At 52.5% G+C, this 23,086-nt stretch overlaps 1 protein-coding gene across 1 annotated transcript in view; it reads right to left on the reverse strand.

Moving 5' to 3' along the window:
• Positions 1-142: 142 nt before the first annotated feature.
• The window catches only part of POR (cytochrome p450 oxidoreductase), a 53,563-nt gene continuing 30,619 nt past the window's right edge, over positions 143-23,086 (reverse strand). Inside the window, exons 3-16 of the mRNA XM_012759063.3 lie at positions 10,083-10,131; positions 7,455-7,583; positions 5,796-5,945; positions 5,194-5,318; positions 4,717-4,806; positions 4,290-4,388; positions 3,200-3,316; positions 2,975-3,093; positions 1,989-2,170; positions 1,696-1,845; positions 1,120-1,390; positions 901-1,046; positions 724-809; positions 143-643 (exon numbers count right to left, since the gene is read on the reverse strand). Of these exons, the coding sequence (XP_012614517.1) occupies positions 499-643; positions 724-809; positions 901-1,046; positions 1,120-1,390; positions 1,696-1,845; positions 1,989-2,170; positions 2,975-3,093; positions 3,200-3,316; positions 4,290-4,388; positions 4,717-4,806; positions 5,194-5,318; positions 5,796-5,945; positions 7,455-7,583; positions 10,083-10,131 (1,858 nt within the window). The 3' untranslated portion in view covers positions 143-498. The remainder of the gene's footprint in view (positions 644-723; positions 810-900; positions 1,047-1,119; positions 1,391-1,695; positions 1,846-1,988; positions 2,171-2,974; positions 3,094-3,199; positions 3,317-4,289; positions 4,389-4,716; positions 4,807-5,193; positions 5,319-5,795; positions 5,946-7,454; positions 7,584-10,082; positions 10,132-23,086) is intronic.

Below are 23,086 nucleotides of genomic sequence, written 5' to 3' on the forward strand. Positions count from 1 at the left end.
GTGTGTTCTCCAAGAGGAAGGCAGGGCCTGGCGCGCTCAAGCTCCGTGTGCTCCCCCCAGCACAGGCTGTTGGGACTCCTGGGGTATGGGTTAAGTAGATCCAGGTGGAGGCTCTGGATCTGTTCATGCAACACCAGGCAAATACAGAAAACAGAACTTTATTCCAAGGACTAGAGGTTATTTAAAATTATTTACACTCATTGAAAATCACATGGAGGGGCCGGGCCCAGCTCAGCTGAGAAAAGCCCTCTGCGCAGCTGCCGGGGCCTGAGGCGTCTGGAAGCGTGGGGCAGGGCTGCCTGGAGCCAGCGGACCTAGCCTGGCCTTGGGGGCTCAGGAGGGTGCACCCCAGGCCCAGAGGAGTCTTTGTCACTGGGTGGCATTGCCTCCCATGGCAAGGCCGAGCGGAAGCCCCCAGGAGACTGGCAGAGGGAAGGGGAAGTGACTACGGGGGCAGCAAATCTGTCAGGTGGTTGGGGACAGGGGGGCCGGGCAGTCCTAGCTCCATACATCCAGGGAGTAGCGGCCCTTGGTCATCAGCTTCTTGATGTAGTCCACAGCCTGCGCGTGTTCCATGGCCCCAAGCTCAGCCACGATGTCGTAGAATGTGTTCTGCACGTCCCTGGCCATGTTGCGAGCGTCCCTAGGGGCAGGAAGGAGATGGCAGTAGGGGCTGGGCAGGGGCCACCTCGAGCAGGCAGGCCCCACCCGGCCCCCACTTACCCGCAGACATAGATGTGGGCGCCCCCCTCGTGGATGAGCTTCCACAAGTGCTCCTTGTCCCTTTTCAGCAGGTGCTGGACGTAGACCTGTGGGGCGGGAGGGTGGACATGAGGCAGGCCTGGTTACCATGGCCTCCCCACTAGGTGTGTCCCCTGCCACGTGGCACCCCTGCCTCACCTTGTGGGGCTGCTCCCGGGAAAAGGCCACGTTGAGGTGGGTGAGGGCGTTGTCCTTGTGGAACTGCGCCAGCTCCTCGCGATACAGGTAGTCCTCATCCGACCGGCGGCAGCCGTAGTAGAGCAGCGTCTCCCCCACCTCCTTGCCTGGGCAGCAGCGGGCCAGGGTGAGCGTGGGCCCCAGGCCTGTCACCGCCCCCTGCCCAGGCCGCACACTCACCCTGCTCCTGCAGCCAGGCCCGCTCCTGGATGAAGCCTATGAAGGGGGCCACCCCTGTGCCGGGGCCCACCATGATGACAGGCGTGGTGGCCTTGAAAGGCAGGCGGAACTGGGACTTGCGCACGAACATGGGCACTAGGGCGCGGCGGCCATTCTCCCCAGCAGGATCCTTGGCCCGCAGCCAGCTGGTGGCCACACCCTTGTTGATGCGGCCAGACTTGGTTTCGTACTCCACGGCCACGGCACAGATGTGCACGGAGTTGGGGTGCACCTGCAGGAGGGCCCGGTGAGCACGGCTGCTGTGCCGAGGCCCCTTCCCAGGCCCGTCCCACAGTGGTCCCTGTTCAGGGCATCTTCATGCTCTCTCAGTGCCTGGCTGTCCTCAAAGGCCCCTTTCCCAGAAGCTTTCCTGACTGGCTTATGGGACCAGGGCTGGAGAGCAGCTGGCGTCGGACCCTCCAGCTCTCCTGCAGCCACAGCCTGGGGCCCTCAGAACCGCCCAGGCCTCTAGGGCAAGGCTGGGGCTGCTGCACTGCCTCCAGCTTGGGGCTGACCACAGCTGGCCGGGGCCCTCACCTTGGAGGAGGAGGCGATGGAGTAGTAGCGGGCCTGGAGCCGAGGCAGCAGCTCACACAGGTGGTCAATGGGGGGCCGCAGGGACGGGTAGTCCTGCAGGATGGCCAGGATGTGCCTCCGGGCCTCCACCACCCAGCTCAGGTACAGCTCCTGGAAGGAGACACACAACGTGTGGTGGGAGATGGGTGACGGGAGGGAGTGGCACGGGGACAGGTCTGAAGTGGGGACCCACGGAGCTGGGAGAGTGGTGGGCTGCAGCTGAGGTCGGGGCAGGGTGGCCGTGGCAGGCTTACCTTGCCCTCTCCCGAGGAGGATGCCATCTTGCGCAGCTGCTCCTGCTCGGAGGGCTCCGAGGCGTACTGGGCCAGCTCGTACAGCACGTTGGTGCGGGGTGGGTTGGTGATGTCCAGGTAGTAGGTGAGGGCCGTGCGGTAGGAGGTGGGGCAGGGGAATGGGTGCTTCTTATTGGACTCCTCTGCAGGGAGAAGGCGGGCAGGACTTGGGGTGAGCAGCCGCTTCCTGGGTGGATGTCCCGGGGATGGGGGGCGTAAAGCCCAAAGCAGGCACCCAGCTGGCACCTGGTGCCTCCTTGGCCCTGGGGCAGAGCCTCGGGCTTTTGGCTGGGTCTTAGGCTTCAGGCGGGCAGGAGTCTTCATCAGAGGTGGATCTTGCTAGGGGAGGCGCTTCAGCACACCCCACGTACCGCCCTCCACCCCCACCCCCCGTGCTTTCACTCCTGTGAGTTTGACAGGACCCAGCCTCTTTCCTGCTGCTCTGCTCATGGGCTAATTCTGCAGCTGCTGAGGGGGGCAGCCCTGGCAGGGGTTGGGGCCGCCCTGAGTCTGGTGTCTCTCAGCACTCCGCACCCTCCAATGGGCCCAGAAGGGCTGTTGAGGTTGCCGACTCCCGTGGTTCTCTGGTAAAGAAAGGGAGGCCCAGGAGCAGGGAGGAAGTGGCCCCAGGTCCACAGCAGGCAGTCGAGTCGAGTCTGGACATGGTGGCTGGGGCTGGCTCTGCCTTCAGGCCTTAGGTACCCCTCCCTCCCTTAAGGGACTCTGGCAGAGATGGGGTGGGACCCCCAAAGGAGAAGGCAGCCCTGCAGCCACCTTGCCCCACCTCAGAGTTTGCTCCTGAACCTAACAATGGGTCTTGGGGTGAGTGCCCTTGGGTTCCAGGGTCTCAGGCCTGAGCAGAAGCTCCACCCACAGGCCTTGCCAAGGGGCTCGTACCCACCATGGCCTGGGAGGGAGGAGAGGCTGGCTTTGACTCCAGGACTCACCGTCGAGATTGTTCAGGGACATGATGACATCTAGGTCGACACCCAGGATCTCACCCAGCTGGTTGACGAGCGCAGAGTCATTGGCTGGGTAAACGGCCACATGGTCCCCAGACTCGTATCTACAGGGAGACAGGAAGCTCAGGGAGGGGGTGGAAGGATGGCTCTGCACCCAGACCACGAGGCCCCGAGTGAAGGTTCAGGGGAGGTGGTGGTGGCAGCTGGTACCTGATTTTGGAATCCGAGATGTCTAATTCTAGGTGCATGAGGTGTCGCTCAGTTCCCTGGTTCAGCTTCCGGTTGGTGGTGACTGCAGCCAAGAATGGGTTCTTGGCATCAAACGGCCTGGAGGGTGGAGAAGAGAAGCCAGTGACTGGCCAGGGCTTGGATCCGGATCTCCCTGTCCCCAAGGGATCCTTCTGGTCACACAGAGAACCTCAGATGGCCAGTGGCCCTCTGGGCCTCCAAGGGCCAAGAGGAAACCTCACCAGTTAGGTCAAGGACCCTCCCAACCCAGCCCAACAGTCCTCTCAACAACCCATCCAAGGGGCAGAGCTAGGTCCTTGGTGTCCCCATTTACAGGCCCCTAAAAGTCCTGTGAGGCCCCCCACACTCTGGTGGGCTGAGTGCAGGGAGGGCCAGGCCCTCAGAGATGCAACACAGCTCCCCGCCCCACCTGCCCTGGACTGTAACACAGATGAGAGGAATTTTACTCCGCAAAGTCCCGGAAATGGGGTTCTCACTCTAGCAGGGCTGTAGCGGGACTGACGCAAGCAGGGCAGGATGTGCCTTGGGCCTCTGGTCATGAATCTAGGAGGTACAAGGACTTTCCTGGGCGGCACCCAGAGGCATAAAGGGCACAAGAGAGGAACTTTGTTTTTGGACAAAAAGTCCATCTATTGAGGTAGATTTTAAGGAAATGAGCCCTTTTGCCAAAGTTGAACCTAGACACAGAGCCAAACTTGCTATGTCCTTGTCTAGGAACTGTATGTGCCCTGTGCCCCAGGGTATCTGCAGCAGCGTGTCCAAGTAAATTAAGTACAAACTGGGTGAGCGCCAGTCTCAAAGGCCATGCCCTGGACTGATGCCACCTCTGGCCATGGGTTCCTGGGGGTCCTGGCTTGGAGCGGCCACCTATCTCTGGGCCTCATACCCTTCTGTGTAGGGACACTCGAGCTCACTCCTGGGATGGGGACTTGGGGGAAGAGCCCTTCGGGGATGCACAGTGCATTGAGCTGCTGCTGTTCCCAGCCTCTGAGATGTGGGTGTGCCGCGGGCCACAGGGCCCTGTGCCTGCAACCGCTCCCCGTCCACTCACGGCTTCTGGTTCTCGTAGCTCTTCAGCCGGCCCATCTCACCCGTGTACACCTTGGCCGTGTCTATGTCTGTGTGGACCACGAGCTCGTACTGGCGAATGCTGGAGAGGGGAGACCATGGGTGAGGCCAGGCACCGGGTGGGTCCTGGCAGGGAGGAGGGGACAGAGCACCGGGAGAGGAGCAGCGCGGAGCTGTCCAGTCAGATCCCCAACAGCCGGAGCAGGGCCAGGCAGCAGCTTCTAGGTGATTCCGTGAGAAGGCAAGGAAAGCCCAAGCTCCTCAGCTGGGACCAAGGACCCTTCCTGACTGAGCTGCCACCGACTTTTCCTCATAGCCCCCACTGCCACCCCCAGCCACACCCCATTCTGGGATGGCTGCCCTCGGGCACCGGACTCGGCCAAGGCCCCTCACCTTGTGGCACAGCTCACCTGGACTCCTCCCCGGTGGCTTCTACCCCAAAGTGCTCGCACACGGCCGGCCAGAACTGCTCCCGCCAGGTGATGAAATCCTCTTCCAAGCTGGGGAGTGGAGAGGGTGAGCCGCGCCGGCCTCACCAGGTGGGGGCATCCCTCTCCTGGCTCGCCCCCAACCCTGGCTCCCATCCCGGGGCACCCAGCACTGTGAACCCACAGCATCAGGAAGGGTCTGGAGGAGCATCTACTTCAGACAAGAGGTTCCTCTCTGAGCCGGGCAAGCCAGGAGAGGACCTGGTGACCCAGCAGGGCTGGGTGAAGGGGGGGGGGGGCGAGTCCTTTCCCTTGTCGGTGACGTATCACTGAGTTTCAGGTGACAATGGTTTGCACTCCCCCCACCCCCATGTCCTACAGTCAAATCCCTAAACGTGTGGCACCTAATACATGACGGGGGTGGGGTGGGGTGGCCCGGGCTTCGGGCCGGGCACTCACTTCCCATCATCGTCGCCCATCCCGAGCTCGAAGATGCGCTGGGCGCCGAGCTGCTCCAGCCGCTTGTCCACGTACTTGCCCATCGCATTGAAGTGCTCGTAGGTCTTGTTCCCGAGACCGAACACCTGTGCCGACAGGGGCGCTCTGAGGCCTGGCCTGAAGTTTAGGCTGGCCGAGCTGCTAGGCAGCACCTGCGAACTTCTGTACTTGTTTGCCACCTTTGGCCCCTGAAGAGGCTTTGCTTCGGGACCTGCAGCCCATAGGCTGCCCCTCCATGACCAGCCTCTAAGCCTGGACGCCACGTGGCAGCGGGGAGGGCCACAGCTCCAGCCCTCCTGCCTGGCCAAATCTTGGTTATCCCGCCACATATCTTTCCTGTAGCCTCCAGCAACAACTGGGGACATGGAAGGAGAAGTTCCCTTTGTGCTGGGGCCCAGGGCAGAAGAAAGGGTCCGGCAGTCCCCTGGGACTCCCCCACGAGCTCCCCGTCAGGCCCGCGGCCTGCCCTGGCTGGAGGGAATGGGGTGAAGGGCAGGAGGCCTGCCTTTTGGACCTGAGGGGCTGAGGCCACGTGAACCCACAGGAGCCTCTGGGTAACTCACCGCGTACTTGACCCCAGAGAGATCCATATCCGTCTCCTGGAGCCAGTCATAGAAGTCCTGGGCGTTGTCAGTGGGGTCCCCCTCGCCATAGGTGGCCATGCAGAACACGACCAGGGCGTTGTTAATCTCTGGCAGGCTGCTCAGGTCGGCCTGGAGAGACGGGCAGAGCCGGCTGAGACTGAGCCTGCCCTAGGGCGGGTCTGCACGAGAGGGGGGAGGCCAGGCCCTGCCCCGGGCAGCGCCCAGCTGGGGATGTCCGGGTGTTGTGGGGTCAGAGAAGGAACAAATCTGCCTGCCTGGAAGTACATGGAGGGTCAGGACGGGTAAAGCAGAGGGGCTGGCATGTGAGGTGGGGACAGGACAACGCGGTGTGTGCTAGGTTGGAGTGGAGAGTGCGTGTTCCTGGAGGAAGTGGGGTAGCAGGCACAGAGAGCATGGGGCGGGGAGGGCTGGGAGTGTGACTGTGGTCAGAACATGGTTTCCTGTGCACCATCCCAAACTCCCTGGCACACAGCATGGCCTGGGTGCTCACTCATTTCTGACTAAGCTGTTCATCAACTTGAAATGAGGATGGAGCACCCTGTGGGGGAAGCAGCCGGTTCTGCGGGAAAGGGCATTCAGTGTGGTGTTGGAGCCACAGGAATAGCTCTTTCTCAGCCAGCCCGGCTAGTGACTGGCAATGACCCCCATGGGGAGCAGTAGGAAGGCAACTCCTAGGGACATGTGCCCAGGACCCCTGCTCCCTGCCATCTTCCCTCTCCCAAGGGGAGCCTACTGCTTGGCTCCACTTTCTCGCCTCCACTGGGGCTGGCGGCCTGGGCATCACTGGTTCTCCCAACGTAGAAACAGCAAGCAACTGCTTGAAGTTTCTTGCACTTTGAGGGCAACAACTGAGCAAGTGGGTGGTGGAAGAGCCAAATCCAGGAAGAGCTAGTGCCAGGAGGAGCAAACCTGTCTCCCATAGCCCTCAAGGAGAAGGCTGGGGCAGCTGAGGCCAGGAAGTTAGGACTTAGTCTCTTAGTGGCCCAAAGGGGAGCACCGTGTTAAGCCCCACTGACAGGAGGACTCCTGCAGCTCCAAATTATAGCCCCTTCCCATGTCACACTGTCCCCTCACCCTGTGTCCCCAACACACAAGTTACTAACTGCCTCATTACAAGGCCAGCTGAAGGATTCTCAGAGTGACCCATCCCACGCCCTCATGCCTCCTCTGTAGATCAGAAAGGAAGCTGCAGGGGCTGCCAGGTGGGGTGGGATCAGCACCCAGGCCACCTGACTCTTCATCTGGTCTCTGGCCAGTGCATTTTGGGGTGGGGAGAAATGGGACAGAGTTCCCTCCTGACCTTCTGAAACACCCAACCCACTAAGTGCCCAGGTCCCTTCTGCTCGCACCTGCCCAGCACTTGGGAAGCCCCACAAAGTGGAGGTTGGGCCCGGGCAGTGCTGGGTTTAGACACATGTGTGCATGTGCTGGCCTGGGCTCTTAATGTCTTGGAAACTGGCACTGCCTGGCTGCTAGAACAAACAGTGGGAGACACCTGTTCCTGTCTGTCCCTTGGGCTAACTCAGCCCTTTAAGCCTCTCTGTGATCCAGAGGCGAATTCCTCAATACCACCGGAAGTGATGGGAAGAAGGGGGCAAGCGCCTGGCGACAGCTTACCAAGTCGTACTCCTCAGGGTCTGCCGCCATGCCCCGCATTCCGTAGCGATGGGCGTCCTTGGACAAGCGGTTGGCAAACTCTTCAGCAGTCCCCGTCTGGGAGCCGTAGAACACTACGATGTTCTTCCCCTAGGGAAGGCCAGACACACAGGGTTGGGGAGGGGCCCACGAGCCACAGGTTTCACCCGAGGCTCCAGCAGATGTGCCCAGGGTCCCCCAAAGGCATTCTCTCTCCTTTCTGAGTGGCTGGCTTCTTACTGTCACAGCCACTGTGGTAGAGGAGAGCAAGTCACCCAGGGGATCTCACACAACTGCTCAAGATAACACTTGTGACACATTTTTTAATGACATGGGAAAAAACATATTAAGTAAAGAAGGTTACTGAACAGAATTAAGATATGATAAAGGTGGCATTTCAAACCAGTGGGGAAAATATGGACTCTCTTTGATGGTAATTTGACAGCTATGAAAAGAGTAGAGTTTAGAGTCATACCTCATATCTCATACCAGGATAAATTCCTAATAGATCAAATTTTAAATTTTGAATATGAAAAACTAAACCATAAAAATACTAGAAGAAAGTAAAGAAGAATATCCTTTATCTCTTTAGAGTGGGGAAGGACTTTTACATTATGACTCAAAGTTCAGAAATCACAAGAAGAAAGAATAATAAAGTTGACTACTTGACTTTTACACAAATACATAAAACAAATACATAACAAATACATTTGCAAAACAAATACATAAAAACACAATAAACGGAGTCAAAAGGCAAACTATTAACAGGCAAAATATTCTCAACTTAGATCCTAGACAAGGAGTTAATCTCCCTAATAATTTTAAGGAGTTCCTTGAGAAAGATCAATTCCAACAAAAAAATGGACAAAGGATTTGAACAGAGATTCTATTAAAAAAAACCCATCTAAATATATAAAAATCTACCTAACCTCATTTGAAAGGGGTGGTCTTGCAGAAAATAACAGGAAAATATCTAATTCCACAATTTCCCCAGTAACAGTTAAAGATCAATCCTATGAGCTCTCTCACTAATAGGCACCCTGAAGGAGTTCTGTTCTGCACAACTTCTGAAAAGAAGTGAACAGATGGCAAAAAGATGTAAATCTCTCTCCTTAAAATTGTTTTCTTGAGAATCTGCTTCTACAGAGTTCCTGAGTACACAGCAGGAGAACAAGCCTCAACCATATCTTGAGGGCAGAGTCACATCTGTGATAATCTCATCTCCAAGGAAAGGCAGGAAACCAACACTTGGACTTTGACATCCTGCCGCTGCTGCTTTTACCACCTGACAGACATCGCTATTTCTTTTTCTCTTCATCCCCCTTAAAATCAGCAAGCCACTTGGCCTCAGGACTGGCACCATCTTCTCTCTTTGGGATGCCATGCTGTCTCCCTGCTCTCCCTCTCTCATCCTGAAAGGATAAAATAAACTTTTTACGTTTATATATCCGAATCCTAAATTTCTTTCTTCGTGAGAAACTTTTCTCCACCTGTGCTGTGAGCACCTACTAGGCTTTCCACTGTAACATAGTCATAAGAAAAATGCACATTAGAATTACACTGAGGTCTTTCTTCCCCTAGAAAATTGGCAAAAATCTAAACTTTGATAACTCTGCTGGGGAAGAGGTTTTCTCACAGATCACATTCTTGAGTAGGCCCCATGGTGTACGTGCCTCCCAGAGGGAGCAAATTTGGTAGCTTCTACCATAATTACAAATGCACATACCTTTTGATCCAACAATTCCACTTCTGGGATCGTACAGTAGTCGCAAACGTGCAAGCTGATCTACATATTCACAGTGGCATTGTTTGTAAGAGCTAAAGATTAGAAATATCCCAAGGCTCATTCACAGGACAGTGTTAGGTTATAGTGCATCCATATATGGCCCTATAATGGAGTCGTCATGCAGCTGTAACAATGAGGGAAGTGTCTATATACTGCTATGAAAGGATCTCCAAGTCATATTCTTAAGTTAAAAAGCAAGGTCTGTAATGGTGCATGTAAAATGCCACTTTTTGTGTTTAAAAAAGAGTGTAATAAGAATCTCTGTTTTTATTTGTATGTGCATACAGGAGCTTTAGAAGGATCCATAAATACCAAGAACAGCGGTAATGGTGGGTCTTTCCACTAAACTGTTGATGTTTAGGATTTTAACCATGTGAACGTAGTACCTATTCCTAAAATTAAATACTTAAATAAACCAAAAATAAAACAGATGAAACTGTAGCCATGCCAAGACCACAGCTATGTGAGATTTTTATCTGTTCCTGGACAGAGCCTGGAATGGAAAGGAGGGGAGAAGGGACAGCTTCAGGAGTTAGATGGAAGGTCTATATTCTTAGACTTTGGCTTGCTCAAGAAGACATTCAAAAAAAACAAAGTAAACTGTCCTAGCACCAGCAGAGCAGCTTAGGGCTTTGGTTAGGCAAGGAGGCACCCACAAGTGAGCAGGGCCTGAGTTCCCGGGCCTGGCCCTTGCTCGGTGCCTGCCCACCGTCCCTCGCCAGGGGCCTCCTCTGTCCAGTGAAGCTGGCCGTCTGCTGGACCCGTCCCCTGGGCCCACCAGGCTGAGGCTCACTGAGAAGAACAAAAACATGGAGAACACTCACCGTTTTCTTCATCTTTTCCACAAAGCTGCTCTCTTTGACAGCAACGGTCCTGAAAAACAGAAGTGTCCGGTGGGTGTGGGATACATGTGCTGTGGCAGCATATCCAGGGAACACTGCAACTGTGCCCTGTTCCCTTCCCCAGTGACTGGCCAGCAGCTGGCCTGTAGTCCAGTATCGGGGCTGGAAGAGGCAGGACCAGGGCTCCCGGACAGGCTGGGCCTCCCCATTTCCCCTGGTATAGATCCAAAGCCCCTTTTGACACCAACATCTTGCAAAGCAAGACCTCCTGCTCCCAGATAGCTGCGAACCTGCTTCCCTCAAACAAAGAGCCAAGGTTTTCACTTCCTTCTTCCTTGCCCTCTACAGCCAAGGTTCCCACAGCCTCCCCTCTCTCCCCCTTCAACCTTCTCCTCCAATCCCTGCCTCACACAGATACACCATGGCCCTGCTCCACTCTAGAAACTTCAACGGCTCTCATGACCCACAGGATAGGGTAGGAGTCCCCAGACTAGCCTGCTGCTCCACTCCGCAAACCATGTTCGATGCACTGATTTTAGGCATCCCTTCAAGGTGGCCCTCAGCATTCTGGGACCTCCAGGGCATTCCCACTCCACCCTCCTCACCCAGCTGGCCCTTAAGAGCCAGGCCATCCCTGGCTTTACCCTCAAGGCCCTGCTCCAGTTCCAGCTCTCCTGGGATACCTAAGATCCCCTTCCCTTCCTCTGCACTGGAGCCACATTTCATTGTACCCTCCTCTGTGTTCCTGGTACTTTCTAGAGCCCTGAACTGGATCCTGCCCCCTCTAGAGAGCAGCCTGGCACATCACAGTCTCAGGATGGGTCTGGGCTGACCCGATCCTCTGTCTACTCTCCACATCCCAGCTTCTGGCCTCTCACCCCCTGCCCCACCCCATTTTCTGTCCTTTTTCTCCCCCCTTGTCCTTGCCCTGGGCCTGCAGGGCTGTCAGGACAAGCCCAGTGCACTTTGCCAAGGACTCTCAAGCTGAACGTGGTTAAAAACCCTTGTGTGAGACAGCAAGATGGGAAACATGTCCCTTTCTTTGAGTAGCAAATCTTTAGGATGTTTGAAATGAGGCCATTTTGAATCGAGTGACCAGTCTGAACACTAAAATACAGTTGCTTCCATTTAAAACAGCACCATTAAGGCGATGAAAGGCAAGCCATGGCATGGGAGGAGACAGCTGCAACGTACACGCATCTGGCAAAGACTTGGACTGAGACTATATGAAAGTCCTGCGAATGAATCAGAAAACACAAACAATCCAACAGAAACACATCAAAAACTTTAACAGGCACTTTCTGAAAGAGAGTATCTAAATGGCCAAAGAACCTAGAAAAACATGCTCAACGTTCTTAGTTACCAGAGAAATGGAAATTAAAACCACCATGAGATATATCATATACCCATCAGAATGATGAAGACTAGAAAGACTGATGCTTCTGGTGTAGAGATGCGCCTAGCTATAGATGTGATATTTCAATAAGAAGTTTACACATAAACTTCACACATGCATACACCCTCTTCTCCCACTGCCAAGGCTCTCAGGCAGGCAGAGGAGGCGACAGAGTCAGGAGACAAGTTCTGGAGTCGGGCAGACCCAAGTGACCTTTCCAACCTGCCAATTCGCAGCTGAGTGAACTTGAACTGGGATTTCATTGTTCCTCAATTAGCAAATGGAAGTAACAAATCCTAGTTCAGATGATTCTGCAAGGATCAGATGAAGAAAAAAGACCCAGTGTGTGGGTGACACAGTGTGTGGGTGACACAGTGTGTGGCCCACGGCAGGCTCCGCTTACCCAGCAGCTCTCACTATTAACTGGGAAGGGAGCTATGCCGGGAAGCTCGTCTGACCACCTCACCTGCCAGACCCTAGCCAAGACACAGGACGGGGGTCATGAGCATATATTACCTACCAAACAGAAGTCAAACTTAAAGTGATGATTAAGAAAACTATCAGCAACCTAGATGAATGTTTCTGATAAAATACTATGAGAGAAGAAGCAGGTACAAAACTGAATGTAATTCCCATTTATGTGAAATGTCCTGAACAGGCAAATCCACAGAGACAGAGGTAGATTAGTGGTTGCCAGGGGATGGGGAAGGGGCAGTGGGGAGTGACTGCCAATGGGACCAGGGTTTCCTTCTGGGGTGATGAAAATGTTCTGCATTAGACAGTGGCGATGGCTGTACAACATTGCCAATGCACCAAAAGCCACCGAATTGCACACTTTAAAATGGTACATTTTAAGTAATGTGAATTTTCTCTCAGTTAAAAACCAAAAACAAACTAAATGCATTTGGTTGACATCTAAAAAGGACTAGAGTTTTTGGCAAATTTGCTTATATGGAACTCTTCTTTCTCGATTTCTCAACTGTTGCCAGGTCATTGTGTCTAGATGTACCCCAGGAGAAACTCTGGTGGAAACTCAAAGTGACAATGTAAAGCAGGCCCCAAGGAAGTGACCATTGTGCCATTGGGTAATCAACGCACCTTACCTCATACCCAAACCCTTCTAGGATACGACTGACAGCAGGAACACATGGAAATGTGTCCTTACTACACTGAATGCCCCGTAGTATTCATAGAAAAAGGGCCCAGAGGGACATACACAAGCATCTTCTGGGAGAACATTTAAGGGTTAGGATAATGAGTGAGATAATTTCCTTTGTTTTCCAAATTTGTAAGTTTCACATTATTTTTATAATTAAAAATATATTTTGTAGTTTAAAAAGCTGTGGGGGGGGGGCAACTCAAATGTCCAAAATTAGGCCGGGCGTGGTGGCTCACCCCTGTAATCCTAGCACTCTGGGAGGCTGAGGCGGGCGGATTGCTCGAGGTCGGGAGTTCGAAACCAGCCTGAGCGAGACCCCGTCTCTACTAAAAATAGAAATAAATTAATTGACCAACTAAAGTATATATACAAAAAAATTAGCCGGGCATGGTGGTGCGTGCCTGTAGTCCCAGCTACTTGGGAGGCTGAGGCAGGAGGATCGCTTGAGCCCAGGAGTTTGAGGTTGCTGTGAGCTAGGCTGACGCCATGGCACTCACTCTAGCCTGGGCAACAAAAGTGAGACTCTGTCTCAAAAAAAAAAAAAAAAAAAAAAAAATGTCCAAAATTAGGGGAGAGGCCACACAGATTAAGGTACAGCCCCATAATACAACATCATTCGCTTATTAAACAGGTGATGGCTGGTCACTGTCTCCTGCCATGGAAGGATATTTTTAGTATGCTAGGTGGAAAAAGCCAGTTAGAAAATAGTATGGATGATGTGATCCCATTTTGCTCAAAAGGAAAAAAAGTCTAGAGGCTACACACTAAGATGCTAAGAGTTGTCCTCTCCTAGGTTGAGGGGTTATGAGTCTTTTGTGAATTATTTTGTCTAATTTCTATACCCAATTCTCCTACCCATTTTCCCCCTACAATGCACATGTAATGCTTTTGTAATAAGAAAAATTACTTTTTATTTTAAAAATGTGCATGAAGACAGACTGCTTGATTTTGAAGGCTCCAACAATAACGATTATTAGAAAAGCTAAGCCCTGAGTATAGATTCATATCAGAGAAGATATTCTAGATAAAAGAAAGGTGGCCACCAAATCTGAACACCTCTCCCATGGTGGCCCGTCCCCATCCCCTGACTCTCCACCTTCCAGACTCTCTGGGCCCCACTAACCTACTCAGCCCTTCCATGTGGCTCCCAGGGCATTTGCACATGCTGCTGCCTGGGCCCAGGATGTCCTTCTTCTAACGCCTTCCTGTAAACTCCTACTTATCCTTTTCTATTCCCTGACCCTCAACATCAAGGTTATTTGTCACTGTCTTCAGTGACATATACCTGTCAAGGCACTTTACTCTGTATATTCTGACTGTTGAATTTGAGGCCTGAGGCTGGGCATGGTGGCTCACGCCTATAATCCCAGCACTTTGGGAGGCTGAGGCAGGAGGATCACTTGAGCCCAGGAGTTTGAGACCAGCCGAGGCAATATAGTGAGACCCTGTCTCTAAAAGAAGTAAATAATTTGAGGCCTTTAACAGCTTTGGGGGAGTTGTCCATGCACTCGGCACAGGATGCTCTCTCTCCTTTTGGGAGGTCAGTCTTGAGACCTCTGTCCAGCATGAGGCTGGCACAGGTGGACTGAGGCCATCGGAGGCACTTCACACTCCCTACCCACCTTTGAGAGAGTCCAGCAGCAGCTGAAAAGCCAACTCCTGTCTCTTAAAAGGACAGATGTTTTCACAGAAACTCCATCTCCAACAAAGTAGTTCTGAAGACTTAGGGAAGAAAGGGACAAGGGCAAACTCCCTGAGAGTGCCAGCAGCTCTCCCTGCACCTACAGGCAATGCATACCAGCCTGGGGCGGGGTGGGGGGGAGCAGGCTCCGAGGGCAGGGGACTAGAAGGAAGGAACTTTTGTCTTCAAAGGGCCAATCCTCTGGCTGGGAAGACAGGCTCCAAGGACAACCACAGCAGAAGGGGCGGAGCTGCACGTTGGGAGCAGACTTGGCTTCAAATCCTGGTGCTGCCACCACATAGGCATGTGACTACACTGGCCCTGCCCTTCTTGCGGCCTCACACTCCTTTTATTTAAAGTCCTGCGCCCTGACATCCGCAGCCTCTCCAGTGCCTGGCATGACAAGACACCTGGAGCTTGGCTACCACCAAAGGGGAAAAAGGGAGTTCTCTGGAAGGAGGAAGCTATGGGCTCAGTCTGTGGCACCATGTGGCATGTGCTAAGACCACACAGACGGATGGCACGGTTCACGCCATGGGGCTTCAAAGGGAGCAGGCACTTAGAGCTAAAGAAACCAGGATAGGCCTCTTGGAAGAGCTGGGCTCTATCCTCAGAGACAGAAAATGGCCCCCAAGAGAGAAAGCCACAGGAAGCAGGCTGCCAGGGGGCCCCTGGCTGAGGACCCCACAGTGGGTGGGAAGCTCGGCTCCAGCTCTGGCAGCCCAGCAGGGTATGTGGGGAGGAGGGCCTCAGTGTGACCTCCTGACACAGCTGAACAAAGGGGAATTCCAGACTGGCTGGCTCTGGGAGTGGAACATGGGAAGGTGGAAGAGGCGTGCGAGCCCTGCTGAGGCCCAGCACTGGTCATCATTAGCTTCAGCCCCAGGGGACAGGAAGAATCCTCCACCCCCTCCTCTCGGCTCCAGGGCCAGCTTCCAGAGATTCTGCGTGGGTAGCAGTCCAGGGGAAGAGGGATCCCAAGACCCTGTGCCTCCAGGTCACTGGTGCAATACAGAGCAATTCCTTTGTGTTCCTGCTGGTCAAACCTGTCCTGCCTGGGGAGCAGTTAGGAGGCTCCCTCCGAACCCCAAAGCCAGGTGGCGGGGCTGGAAGAAGCCCAGTTCACCTGCTGCACCCGAGGGGGTGCATAGCTCAGGCTGCTCTGAACTGGCTCCACCTCACCTAAGGGCTTCAGACCTGGATTTACACAGGGAACGTAACCCTTCCCAGGCAAAGGAGTTGTGACCAGGGCCTTCCTAGTTTCCAGTCCAAATCCTGTCCTTCAGAAGCAGGAAAATGTAGCCTGAAGTTCTGGGACCAAAAGAGCCATCAGTGCCCAGGCCCAGCCAACCTCCCAACCCCTGCTGGACACTTTACTGAAACAGCCCCAGGAACGCCCGCCTCTGCTGGTCAACTCCACACAGCATGTCTTCATGCCTCCAGGGTGTCCCTGCCCAGGAGGAAGTTCCTCCACACTCTAGTCTGGAAGCCCGGCCACCGAGGCAGTCTGCCACTGGGGACATAGTCTGGAACTGACCTTCTCAGGGTGGGCTCGTCCTGCGGAGATGAGTATGTGCACCCCATGGCTTCTCTCTCCCAGTTCCAGGACTTAAGGAAAAAAGAAGGGTACAGCTCACTCCTGGAAGCCGGCAGGGGGCCAGCAGATAGAAAGTTCAGGTCCGTCCATGCTCTCCCCAGTGCTGGTGGGGAAGCTGCCTGGGCCCGTGGACTCAAAGTGCTCGTGGACACCCCGAGGTCCTCTTGGAGTTTCCCCAAGCTCCTGCCTGCATCCGTCCCCACAAGCCTGAGAACCCTGCAACATCTGGCAGCTCCAGCCGGGAGGAGGCAGGACTCAAGACTGAGGCCTCCCATGATCCCCTGCGTCGGGGGCACGCACCCCTCCTCCTCCTGTATGGACCGGGGAAGGAGAAAACCCTTCCAACCCAACTCGGGTCTCCTTGGAAACTGTTTATATCAGAGCCCTTCTCCCCACGCCCTCCCTCTTTCCCATTTTAAAAAAAAAAAGGAAGTCATGTCTGCTGAATAAAGCTCTTCTAGACTGTAGAAGGCAACTGTGCAGGTTGCTATGGCAGGGCTGTCTCTCCATAAAGGAAGCCGCACTGAGCCCACTGTCTGAGTGCCTTGCGATCATATTAAATTAGATCTGGTCCCCGTCTTCCCCAACACAAAAGCACTGTGAGCAAACAGAGCTGATGACACTGGGTCTGTGTCAGCTGGGGGCGTCCTGCGTGCTGTGGAACAGACACGTTTTCCCTCTTGTCAAGGCAGTCAGGGGATGCCCAGCAAGGTGGCTGCTCCCGTCGCTGTGGAGGTATCCTGTCTTAAGGTGTGTCCCTTCAGAGATTCCCAAGCATAAACGGCCCATTGGAAAATCCAGGGCTCTGCTGTGCAGAGGCAGCAGCTGGCCCAGGCAGGGAGCCCAGACCACGTGGTTCCAGAATGGAGCAAGGAAGGTTCCAATTAGGCCTCTCTATTCCCAAATTGGGAGCAGGAGTCTCTCCACTTCAGGCCTTAGAAGTCAGCTGCAGTCCACCAAGTGGGGAGGATGAAGGGAGGGCAGGGAACAGCACAGCCACTTGGATAGAGATGAGAGCCCAGTGGGATTCATCCCATTCAGGTCCCAGGTAAGGCTGGTAATTCTGAAAACTGTGACTCAAGTTTAATTTTCTGCACAGCAGAACTAATTTCTTCTGGGACTTTCCCCTGCCTTTGGCAACACATGGGGCAGTTGCTTTTGACCAGCTCCCTTTCAGAGCCTGGTGTCTGGCAGCCAAGTGCCCCAGGGCCAGGCCAACAGGCACCAACGTGACAGAATGGATGTGAACTCCTGAGGCAGGACACATGGTTACAGCAAACTCAGGGACAGACTGGTCATGGTGAGATGGAGTCGGCTTTGCAAATGGCTCCACCCAACAGGCCCAGATTTCTCTACCTTCAGAGCTTTGTGGTGCAGGGATGATGGTTAGAAAGACCTGCCTTAGGAGAAAACAGAAAGTAGTTTGCTACAGCTTAAATAAAAGCCAGCAGCTTCAGTGGCCACGCATAGCCACTGGGGCGGCCTGAGATAGCCAACCTTGGGCAGGTGTGAAGTTAAAACAGGTGAGAGGCCACAGGTCTAAGACAGAGAAGGGGAATCACTACTTATTGAGTGCCTACTGTATGCCAGCTAGTATTTAAGGAGCTTAATATTTTATTTAATGTAATCCTCGCCACCCTGGGAGGTAGGTAAGGATTTCTGTCCCCATTGATAGCTAAGGGTAGTGAGGCAAGGGCGTGAAGCGGTAATTTAACTCTGGGCCTGTGAAAGTCCAAAGGCACGCAGCCCAGCGCCCAGGGTTCCTGCACCTCCCCACCCCACCCTGTGTTGGTTCAGCCAAAGCACAGCTCACAAGGTGCCCGTGCACCCTGGGCACGTTCAGAGAGCTCACCTCACAACCCTTCCCAGCGTTGCTGGGGCCTTGATACCTAGGGCACTCAAGGCTCCAGCATACTACAGCTCCTCCCGGGACCCCAGACTACCCCTGGGACCCCAACTTCCCCCCAGGACAACAGATTCCCTTTGTGACCCAGCTTTCTTGGTGACCTACACCTGGGCTCTACAAAGCCATGCCTTTCCCAGACCAGGCCCCACGTGTCCTCACCTCTGAGCTTCTGCACACATAGCCTTGGCCTCCTACTCAGTCTCCCAGACTCATCAGGGGGGCCCCTTGTCTCTGATGTGCCCCCAGTGGGGGGGTGTCCCCCTGCATTTCCACTACCTTCGGTTGTTAAAACACTTGTCACTCTATACTGTCCCTATCTCCCCCAACTACACATGAGCCCCTGAGGACACTGGTCTATCCTCTGTGCCCCTCATGTCTGACACACCTGGGGAAGGAGCCACCAGAAGCACTGAACACCCTGATGGTGTCCAGTGAAGCCAGGACGGTGGCCAATTCAAGTTCTGCGTTGCTGTTCCCAGACAGCCCACATGTGGAGCTTCAGGCACTAGCCAGAATGGCAAAAACCACACCAGTCTCATCAGGGACCAGGAAAGGCAGGTGAGGTCCCCTCAGTAGTCAAGTGGCAGCAGAAATCCCAGACCTGTGCTTGCAGAGGCGGCAGAAATGTCCTGGGCCCATTTCTGGCCATTCCCCACACCGGTGGGTGGCTCCAGGCACCTTCCGCTCTCATGGGCACAGAGGCCTTCTCCTAGGTGCTTTTCCTTTGTGCAACTCCAGTGTTTCTCTTCTCATGTTCAGCGGAGGCAAGGATCCCTCTATAGAAACAGTGACCCTGAACTGAACGTGGCAAGACCTCTGGCGCACTTTCCATCTGTCGGCACTCAGGAGATAAAAACAGACCTACGTGAAGCCAGCAGCCTTGACGTCTGGCTCTCCTGGGCCTTCCGTCAAGAGCAAATCCCTAAATGAAGGCCATTTAGGAAAATGAGATCTTTTGTGGCTTTCAAAAGCAACCCCCAGTGGGATACAATGGGCAAAATCCAGAGTGTGGGAAACCCTGAGAAACAAATGATGTGATTTCTTCCACACAAACATTGCAAGGAGGAAACAGGATGGAAGGGAAGCCTGGAAATGGAAGGGACTTGACATGTTAAGAAAAAGCAGCTGGCACAGAAGGCTGCAGCAATATAATTCCATCTACGTGACATTCTGGAAAAGGCTAAACCACAGGGACAGAAATGACATCAGCGGTTGCCAGAGGATGACGGTCGAGGGAAGGAGACTGACTGCAAATGACAAGGGGGGAACTTTTTGGGGTGATATGCTATTATAGATCTTGATTGTGATATTTGATTATAGAACCACATAGATCTGTCAAGACCCATCAACCTTTATACTTAAAAAGGAGCAATTTTGCTATATGCAAATCATACCTTAATAAATCTAACCCCCAAAAGAGAGCGATAGAAATAAATTTATAGGATTTACTAATCAACTGCAGTATATGGGTCTTATTTAGATCCTGAATTTTTAAAAAAAAAAAACAAAACATTGATCCATCAGCCAGCGAGCTATGAACAAATACCTGGGTGTCTGACAATGTCAAATTACTGTTGAGTTTCAGGGCTGTGAGGATGGACATTGTGTTATATTTAAAAAGGGGGGTCCTTGAACTTTAGAGGACTGAGCTATTTCCAGATGAAATACAATTTCCAGAGACTGCTTTAAAATAATCCAGATGCGGTGGGGACGGGGAAAGTGGAAAGAAACAAGATTGGCCAGGAGTAAGTAACTGAAAACTGCAGAAGGGGTGCCCATGGCCCACTCTCCTGCTCTCTATACTTGAGTGTTTGTTTGCAATGTTCCATAATAAAAACTTTTTTTTTTTTTTTTTGAGACAGAGTCTCGCTTTGTTGGCCAGGCTAGAGTGAGTGCTGTGGTGTCAGCCTCGCTCACAGCAACCTCAAGCTCCTGGGCTCAAGCAATCCTCCTATCTCAGCCTCCCAAGTAGCTGGGACTACAAGCATGTGCCACCATGCCCGACCAATTTTTTCTATATATATTATTAGTTGGCCAATTAATTTCTTTCTATTTATAATAGAGACGGGGTCTCACTCTTGCTCGGGCTGGTTTCGAACTCCTGACCTCGAGCAATCCGCCCGCCTTGGCCTCCCAGACAGAAAACTTTTGTTTTTCTTTAAAGTACCCTCAGGCGCCAGGAGGGTGGCAGAGACGCAGAGGGCAGGGCTAGGGCCACAGACAGGAGCACAGCAGCCTGAGCTGGCTCAGAAGGCGGGGTGAGGAGAGGGCGCCATCCAGCATGGGGGCCGGTGCTCAGCTGCCACTGCTGGTGGGCATTGCTATGGGCCCAGTGTGGCCAGAACCTCTGATTTTTTTTTTTTTTTTAAGAAGCTGTAAGTCTGGGTTATTATACAAAGTTGCCAGACTTAATGTTCTAATTAAAATATTTTTAAAAATACTGTGTAAGCCAAACCCAGCTGGTGGGCCACAGTTTGTCCTAAAGGCAGCCACATACAGAGATTTGGCATTTATTAATTTAATAGCATTTGATTCGAAAGGCAGCCCTGCGCTAAGCTAGGGGCCCAAGTAAGAATGGGATGCTACCTCTGCACCATGGGAGGCAGGAATATAAACAAATTCCCATCCATCAAGAGGGTGCTCAATGTAGGGTGGTATCACACGTGCGAGCAAAGTGCTGCCAGGGCAGAGAGGCCCTGTGGGAACCAGCCTTCCCCTGGGCTTCCTTAGGGGAGGGGCCGCCCTGGTGTGGAACGCTCTGTCCAGAGGTACAAGCGGAATGAGTGGGAGTGGATATGAAGAGCCATTTATTAATATTATTACTACCACTACTCTTATTATTATTAAAGAGAACTTGCTACTTGTAACTGCTGGTAAAGGATGTCTTAACAAATCCTTAAACATTGTCACAAACAGCTCAAAAGACCTCTTCCTGGGAGGGTAAAACCACGTTCATGGAAAAGAAGGCTCAATATTATAGGATGTCAACTCTCTGCAAATTCATTTATAGATTCAATCCCCTTCCAACTAAAACCTCAGGAGGTTTTGAAAAAGAATTGTTTTGGTGGACATTGATAAGCTGATTCTAAAATTAAAATAGAAATGTCAAGGACCAAAAAAAAAAAAAAAAAGCTGAGAGGATCTTAAAAGAACAAAGCTGGAGAATTTAGATATCAAAGAGTTACTTAAAATCACAGAAAACAGGACAGTGTGGTTATTGGAGAAAGAACAGAATATAGATCAACAGAACAAAACAGCGAGTCCAGAAACCAACCCGACGTACGCTGTCACCTGATTTATACCAACACTGCACTTCCCACTGAAGTACAATAGGAAAGAGATGACTGTTTTCAATAAATGGTGCACACGTAAGGAAAAAAAACCTGAATTCTGAACCATGTCACACAATACACCAAAATCAATTTGCACGTAAGTATAATATAAAAGATAAAACAATGAAGCCTCCAAAAGAAAGAAAACATAAAAGAACATCTTCATGATGTTGAGACAGCTAAAGTTTTCTTAAAGTGTACACAAACCAACACGGAGGCCAGAACCCGACAGAAAGAAGCGGGCCAAAGTCCTGAACAGGACCTTCACAAAAGAAGGTATTGAAATGACCAAAAACCTTTTGAAAAGGTGGGCAACTTCATCAGTCATCAGAGAAATGCAAATTAAACAAGATACCACCAGAGGTCTGCTAGAATGGCTGAAGAGATAGTTGACAAAAGTGAGTGTCAGTTGGGATGTGAAGCAACTGAAATGCCACACACTGGTGTGGACCTTTAAGTTGGGAAAAGCACACTGGAAAACATAAAAGGTCTCTAGGACCCACCAGTTCCACTATAATGACACACCCAACAGAAATATGTGCACAAGAGAACCAAAATATATATACTAGAATGTCCTCTGCAGGACTTTTTGTAATAGCCGCAGACTGGACACAATCTTAATGTCCATATTCATTAGGATGAATGAAAGATGGTTTATTCACACCAGGGGTCCTCAAACTACGGCTGCGGGCCACCAAGGACATTTATCCGGCCTGCTAGGTGTTTTTGCTGCCGCTGCCTGTCCTGCTTAGCAGCCAACTCCTCCTGTGCCCACAGTGTGCATGTGTGGAATGTGCGCTGCACTCTCCAACGGCCCTCCAACGGTCTGAGGGACAGTGAACTGGCCCCCCGTTTAAAAAGTTTGAGGACCCCTGATTCACACAAAGCACCGAGATGAAAGACTACAAACACATACATGGTCAGTCTCCTGCGTGGTACTGAGAAAGAAGCCAAGGTATACACATTTTACAACCCAAACTAAACTCACCTGTTAGAAGCAGTCACAGAGCAGAGACCCTTGAATGGGTAGTATGGCTGGAGTGGGGAGGGGGCTTTTTAGAGGCTGGTAAGGAGCTGTTTCTTTCTTTCTTTTTTTTCTGAGACAGTATCTTGCTCTGTTGTCTGGGCAGGAGTGCAGTGGCATCATCATAGCTCACTGCAACCTCAAACTCCTGGGCTTAAGCGATCCTCCTGCCTCAGCCTCCCGAGTAGCTGGGACTATAGAAACACACCACCACACCCAGCTAATTTTTCTATTTTTTGTGGGGATGGGATCTTGCTATGTTGCTCAGGCTGGTCTTGAACTCCTGGGCTCAAACGATCCTCCCACCTTGTCCTCCCAAAGTACTGGGATTACAGGTGTGAGCCATTATGCCCAGTAGGTGCTGATTACATGAGCATGTTCACTTTCTGACAAGGAATCAAGCTTTACATGAGGGGTGATCTGTGTGCTTTATGTATGCATGTCATGAACTCCAGTAAAAAGTTTACAAATGAATACTAACGAGACCCTCCAAGAGCTGAGCTTCTTGTCTCTGCCCTCCCTGGTCTCTTGTTCCTTCACCTCTCCCATTTGGCCCTCAGGACCTGAGACCAGGGAAAGGAGCAGTGAAAAGCTCAACCCTGCTAACCACGGCCCTCTCGGTTCCCCAAAATTGTTTGATTTCACTGTTTCCCTTCTAACAGCCGCGATCTCTTTATCTCTAGTTGTGTCCTCATACCCCACTGCTTTCAAAGGTGTCAAAATTTCTTAAATTTGTGTTTCGCTCAACACCCTGGCCCTATCTAGTTACTCTCTTTCCAGTGCCTGAAAGGAATCCCCAAACCCTACGTCTTAGACTCTCTTCCCAAACCCACCCCTGCGGCCTCACCTTCTGCCCACTCCAGGCAGCCCCGCAACTCTCCAGCCTGCTTC

The sequence above is a fragment of the Microcebus murinus genome, chromosome 19 (genome assembly GCF_040939455.1).
Source record: "Microcebus murinus isolate Inina chromosome 19, M.murinus_Inina_mat1.0, whole genome shotgun sequence".
NCBI lineage: Eukaryota > Metazoa > Chordata > Mammalia > Primates > Cheirogaleidae > Microcebus > Microcebus murinus.